Source organism: Sphaerodactylus townsendi, linkage group LG05 (genome assembly GCF_021028975.2).
Source record: "Sphaerodactylus townsendi isolate TG3544 linkage group LG05, MPM_Stown_v2.3, whole genome shotgun sequence".
NCBI classification, from domain to species: domain Eukaryota; kingdom Metazoa; phylum Chordata; class Lepidosauria; order Squamata; family Sphaerodactylidae; genus Sphaerodactylus; species Sphaerodactylus townsendi.
The window spans coordinates 63,030,703-63,037,380 of NC_059429.1; the positions used below are offsets into that span (position 1 = coordinate 63,030,703).

Genomic DNA, 6,678 nt, shown 5'->3' on the forward strand with positions numbered 1-6,678 from the left:
AACAGCACTGACTTCGTGCACCAGGTCCTGGATCCCACATAGAATTAGATCTAGGATCACCTCTCCCTGGTTGGTTCCACAACCATCTGCTCTAAACCACAGTCATTTAGCATATCCAGGAATGCTCTCTCCCTTACTATGATCTGAACATGCATTTTTCCAGTTTATATGGGGATAGTTAAAATCACCCATTACCACTACATTTTGTTTTGTTGGCCTCTCTAATTTCTTTTTTCCATCTCAGAATTCTCTTGTGCACTTTGGTCAGGGGACCTATAATATATTCCTAATATTAAACTGTCCTTCACACCTGGTATTGATATCCACAGTGATTCTGTAGGGGAACCAGCTCCCCTTGCATTGTCTATTTTATGTGATACTATGCTCTCTTTGATGTAAAGGGCAACTCCACCCCCAATGCACCCTGTCCTATCCTTCCTATAGAGCCTGTAGCCTGGTATAACAGCATCCCACTGGTTCTCCTCATTCCACCATGTCTCCGTAATGCCCACTATATCAAAGTCCTCCTTCAAAACTCTGTACTCTAGCTCCCCCATTTTAGGTTGAATGCTTCTACTATTAGCATAGAGACACCTGTATATCCTGTCTCTGTCCTTAACCTGGGATTTATGTGCTTTACCCTCAAGTCTTTTGCAGACACTATCCCTTGTCACATGCACATTGCTATGTTCCTCGCTTGTATGTGGTTGATTTATTTATTTATTTATTTATTTATTATTTCGGCTTTTATACCGCCCGATCCCCGGAGGGGATCTGTCTGCATCCCCATAGATACTGTATTCCGAACTGAAGTCACCTCAGCTCCTGTCGGCTTTCCCCCAGTGATCAGTTTAAAAGCTGTTCTGCCACCTTTTAATGTTGAGTGCCAGCAGCCTGGTTCCTCTTTGGTTAAGATGAAGCCCGTCCAGTTTGTACAGGCCTGCCTTGTCCCAAAAGGTTCCCCAGTTCCTGACAAATCTGAAACCCTCTGCCTTACACCACCTTCTTTTTTTTTTTATTGGAGAATTTTTTTTATTTTTTTTTAAATTAATAAGTTTATTAGTAAATTAAAATATAATACAATAATAGATATCTTGCATTATACATAAAAAAACCTTACTGTATATAAAGTTGGAAATAATACATCGTTACAATCTAACGGCATATTTCTTAAATTTTCTTATTTAAATTCTCCCATAATGGGGAGTATGTTTGCCGAATAGTTAAGTAGGCTTCTCTTCCTTATTAACAAATTAACAAATTAACCTATTATCAAAATACGGAAAATATAACTTTTAGAGCTTCACTTATGTAAACATTACACTAATAATTTTGAAAACATTCAGCGTTGAATTTGACTAATTCATTTCTGTCTTGTTTTGAAAAAAAAGGTTTTCAGGGGTGTCCAAATATTTTCTCTTTTCTTTGTATCTTCTTCCTGTAAAGATAATGCAATGCAATCCATATCCATAAGCATGTAAATTTTTTCTAACCATTCATCTAAAGATGGAACCTTCTTTACTTTCCAGTTGGCTGCAATTAGTAACCTTGCTGCCGCCGTAAGGTAAGTTATAAGCTTAGAATGCGGTTGGAGTTCTTTTATGTTGTATAGCCCTAACAAATATAACCCTGGTTCCATCTTATATTGTAAATTAAGAATTTTTTGCATTTGAGTATGTATTTTACACCAAAATCTCTTAACTTTTTTGCAGTGCCACCAAGAATGGATGAAGGTACCTACATCTCTCTTGCATTTCCAACAACATATTGGGTATGTATTGTTCATTTTCGCTATGGCTACTGGAGTTAAATACCACCTATGTATCATCTTGTATGCATTTTCTTTTATGTCCATACTTAGAATGGATGTATTTGCTCTCTTCCAGACTGTTTCCCATTCATTTAAATCAATGTTTCTTCCTAAGTCTTTGGCCCATAGTAACATAGTATTTTTCACTAGTTCGTCTTCTGTTTCTAGGTCTATTAGATACATATAGATCCTGCTTATTAGTTTTTTGTTGCCTTTAGATAGAATCTCATCGAATTTAGTGGGTTTATGGTGGAAACCAGTATATTTTTGGTCTTTTTTGAAACAGTCGGTGAGCTGCAAGTAGGTATACCAATTGCATTCTTTCCCTTCTATTTGGATGTCGGTTCTTTCTTTTAATTTGGGTTTTCCTCCATCAAATTCTAGTGTTTCTTTATATGTTGGCCATCGGGTGTTTCTCGGCCAGCCTTTCATATTTATTGCTTCTAGACTTGATAGCCATAAGGGGGTAGTTCTATATAGCAATAATCTATATCTATCCCACACTTTGATTAATGCTTTCCTTACGTAGTGCTGATTAAATTATCTATATTTTTTGTTCTCATCTATTAGCCAGAGTCTTTCGTGCCAGCCATAATTTAAGTCATAGTTTTCCAAATTTAGGATGTTTATATTGGACAACTCTACCCAGTCCTTTATCCAAATTAATGCATTCGCCACATAGTATAAATGTAGGTCTGGCAAAGACATACCTCCCCTTTCCTTCCTGGAAATCATTATTTTGTATTTAACTCGGGGTTTTCTCCCGCCCCATATAAATTTGTTAATATCTCTTTTCCATTCTTTGAAGGGTTTTAAGTTGTCTATAAATGGAATAGATTGTAATAGGTACATCAGTTTGGGTAGTATTGCCATTTTGACCAATGCAACTTTCCCTAGAATGGATAAGTTAATATTTGTCCATTTGTTTAGATCTTGTTTAAGTTTTTTCCATAATCGTACATAATTGTTCTTATAAATGTCCTGGTTGTTTTTTGATAAGTTGATTCCTAGATATTTAACCTCCTGGACTATTTTACAGCCTGATATCTCTGCCAATTGAGTTTCTTCTTTTTTATTCAGATTAAATGCTAGAATCTTTGTTTTTGCTTGGTTAATTGTGAACCCTGCCAGGTTGCCAAATTCCTCTATTGTCTGCCAGAGATGTTTAATTTTGTTTATTGGATCGTCTAAGATGATCAACGTGTCATCTGCAAACGCCTGTATTTTATAATTTATTCCTCCAATTTGTAATCCTTCTAATTTTTTGTCTTTTCTGATGTTTTGTAGTAGCAGTTCTAAAACCCATATGAATAGTTGGGGGGAAAGTGGACATCCCTGTCTCGTACCTCTATATATATTAAATTCATCATGAGCTTCACCATTTATTTTTAAAGTGGCCTTCTGGACTCTATATATTAATTTAATTATATCCAAAAAGTTCCCTTTTAATCCTATTTTTTCAAATAGTTTTAACATAAATAGCCAATTAATTTTAATGTCGCCTTTTCACATCTAGGAAAAATGAGGGCAAGTTTTTATTTGGTTTAGCTTTCAGGATCTCAATAATGTCAATAGTCGTTCTGAGGTTATTTTTACTATGTCTGTTCTTGCAGAAAACCTCTTTGCTCTTCTTTTATCCACTTTACGGATAGTTTTTTTTAGTCTTTCTGACATTACTGATGTCAGAATTTTATAATCGACATTTAATAAGCTAATTGGCCTAAATTTGTCTACTTCAGGGATTTCATCTATTGTTTTGGGAATTAATATGATATGATTTCTTTTCCAGGTATCTGGGATATCTCTAGCCCAAGTTATATTGTTGAAGAGTTCAGTAAGTATGTTCAAATTTTCTTCTTTGTATGTTTTGTAAAATAATGATGTAAAACCGTCTGGACCTGGCGACTTATTTAATTTTAATTTATTAATTGTTTGTTCAATTTCTGTCTCTGTAAATGGGCAGTTCAGCCCCTCGAGGTCTTCTTGGGGTATATTTATATGCTTGTGGCTGTCTAAGTAACTATCTATCTTTTCTTCTGGTACATCAATTTTTTGATATAAATTAGAATAATAATCATTCAGTTCCTTAGCTATTATTTTTGGGTCTGTTATATTTATACCATTTTTTTAATTATATTAATAATTTTACTCTCATTTATCTCCCTTATTTTTGAAGAGAGCCATTTCCCCGATTTATTAGCCTGGGCATAATTGCGATATTTGATTCGTTTTAAGTTTTGCATTAGAGATCTTCTATTTCTTTCTTCCAATTGTTCTCTTATTAATTTTATATTCTTTTTCAGTTTTTTGTTTAGGGGTTTTTTTTTGGAATTCCAATTCGAGATTTTTGAGGTTTGACCATAAATTTTGCTCTGTTGATCTCCAGATTTTTTTCTGTTTTATTTCTTGGCTTATATATGAGCCTCGCATGGTAGCTTTAAAAGCATCCCAGGACATATTTAAATTATCTATGGAATTTTTATTTAAATCCCAAAACTCTTTAATTATTGTTTTGGCTTTGTTATGATGTTCTTCCATTTTAACTAGCCAATTTTTTAATTTCCATAGTCTGGATTTTTTCCTTGTGCCAATTTCTAGTTCGATCGCATTGTGATCTGACAAGAACTTTGGCAAGATCTTAATATCTGTAATTTGTTGGTTAATCTTTCCTGTTGCCCAAACCATGTCCAATCTTGAGTGTATTTTGTGTCTATAAGAGTAAAAGGTGTAATCCCTAGAATTTCCATTTTTGAGTCTCCAAACATCCTTCACTTTAATTCTCTCCACTAGTTGGAAAAAGATTTTTGTAAGGACATTATGTCTCTTTTTTGGTCTATTTTTTTTACTTTGTCTTGTTTCTTTCCTATCTATTTCGGGGTTTATTAGGCCATTAAAGTCGCCCATTATTACTAAGTTGTCTTCTGTAAATTCTAATAGCTTGTTTAATAAGGTAGAGTAATAATTGTTTTTCTTGCTTGTCTCTGTTGGGGCATAAATACCTACCAATATAGTTTTTTCACCCCTTATTGAAATTTCTATTATTAAAGTTCTTCCTTCATTGCCTGTAAAAAGTAGTTTTGGGTTCAGATATTCTTTTACATAGAATACAACTCCCCGTTTTTTTTTCTTACTAGAAGCATGGAAAACTTTCCCCAAGGTATCATTCTTAAGTAATCCCACGTCATTCTCCTTAATGTGTGATTCTTGGAGACATATTATGTCATAATTTCTCTTTTTTAGATATTGGAACAGTTCTTTTCTCTTCCTAGGATTGTTAAGGCCATTTATATTATCAGAGTATAGTTTACAATTCATAATTACCTTTGGTTATAACAGATAACAAAATTAATAATATTTCTTTACTCACTAATACCCATCAAAAAAAATTTTCCCTTAAATTCTTACTATTACGTTCTGCCTTTTAACTGTTTTTACAGATAATAAATTACAAATAATAAATTAATATAGCTTACCCGGGTCTGTGACCTTAGCTACATAATAAACTAGGTTTGTGAGTTGTCAAAAAGGCCTGTGCTTTTTCCACCGAATTTATGAGGATTCTTGCCTCCTGAAAAGTAAAAGATAGACCCTCCAGAAGTTCCTATCTAAATACAATTTGGTTTTTCCTCAATACCTCAACCAGAAACTGATAGTCTTTCCTTTTCCGTAAAATATAACTTGGGACCTCTTTTAAGACTGTCAAATTTTGTCCCTCGAATCTTAATTTATTTTTTGAGTGGAAATGTAGTATTTCGTCCCTCATGGACTTTCTTACACAGTTTATAATCACATCTCTAGGTAGTTTATTGTTGCTGGCATATCTTGAGTTAATTCTGTAGAGACGATCATATTCTTTATATGTTTCTTTTTCCTCCATTTCCCAAATTTCAGCCAATATGGGTGCCAGTTTGAGGGGAAGATCTTCTCCCTTTTCTTCTTTAAGTCCTCTTATGCGCAACATTTTTTCTTTTTGTTTTAAGTCCATCAGTGCGATGGTGTTTTGGTATCCTTCCACTTGCTTCTGGAGGATCTCATATTTATTGTTCATCACCTCTAATTGGTCTTGATTGCTTTTAAGGGTCTCTTCGATTTGGCCTATGGAGCTCTCCATTTGTTTAATTTGATTGATTTCTGTTTTCATATCTTGGAGTTCCATGTCTATTTTGTTAAATCTGTCCTTGGTATCTTTATCCAATTTGTTGAATCTTTTTTGCGCGTCGTTGTCAAGTTTGTCAAGTTTTTCTTTAGTGTCTTTTTGAAAGGTTGTTATCAAATCTATAAGTTGTTCCATTTTTGGATCTGTATTTGTCTTCTCTGGAGTTCTTGTTTCTATGGCAGCTATACCATTGCCATTAGTTTTGGTCTTTCTTGTGGCCATTAAATAAAAAACAAAATTAATTCACCTAAAAGTGTCTTTCTATTAAAATAAAGTAGCAGAATTCGCCACAAGTTCTACAGTGCACAATTACTCTTTCAATGACTCACTATTAGCCGTATTCAAGTTCTTACAGTCCGTTTTGCAACTTAACCGTTTAAGCAAAAAAGAAAAAAGAAAAACTGTATCTCCAATAGACCAATCCTTCGTCTGCAGCAAAATAAAAAAAATATTCTCTTCTTAAATCAACCGGTTACAAAGTTATTAACTCACTCGTCAAACTTTTCGCACAGACCCGCTCCGTGATTTGTTTTCACACTCTCATCTTGCACTTCCTGACTATCTAGGAGTTCTTCTTTCTATCATTCCTCTTCCCCTCCGCAGCCGGAAGTGCTTGGAGTCTTTGTTTACAGTCTCTGTACTCCGCTGGTTGGTTTTAAAGCGGTAAAGTCTTATTCTTAAATTACAGACTTGGTAATAGGGGTATAGAATT

At 34.1% G+C, this 6,678-nt stretch overlaps 1 protein-coding gene across 1 annotated transcript; it reads right to left on the reverse strand.

Annotated features, from left to right (window-relative positions):
- Positions 1–1,047: 1,047 nt before the first annotated feature.
- On the reverse strand, positions 1,048–6,466 carry LOC125433500. The gene is made up of 2 exons (XM_048498041.1): positions 5,284–6,466; positions 1,048–1,438 (listed from the first exon to the last, which is right to left on the reverse strand). The coding sequence occupies exon 1, from the start codon at positions 6,186–6,188 to the stop codon at positions 5,412–5,414; it is 777 nt and encodes a 258-aa protein (XP_048353998.1). The 5' UTR covers positions 6,189–6,466; the 3' UTR covers positions 1,048–1,438; positions 5,284–5,411.
- Positions 6,467–6,678: the final 212 nt, after the last annotated feature.

Bases quoted from the DNA above. Each gene is read 5' to 3' on its own strand.
- LOC125433500 (XM_048498041.1), bottom strand. From the start codon at position 6,188: ATGGCCACAAGAAAGACCAAAACTAATGGCAATGGTATAGCTGCCATA.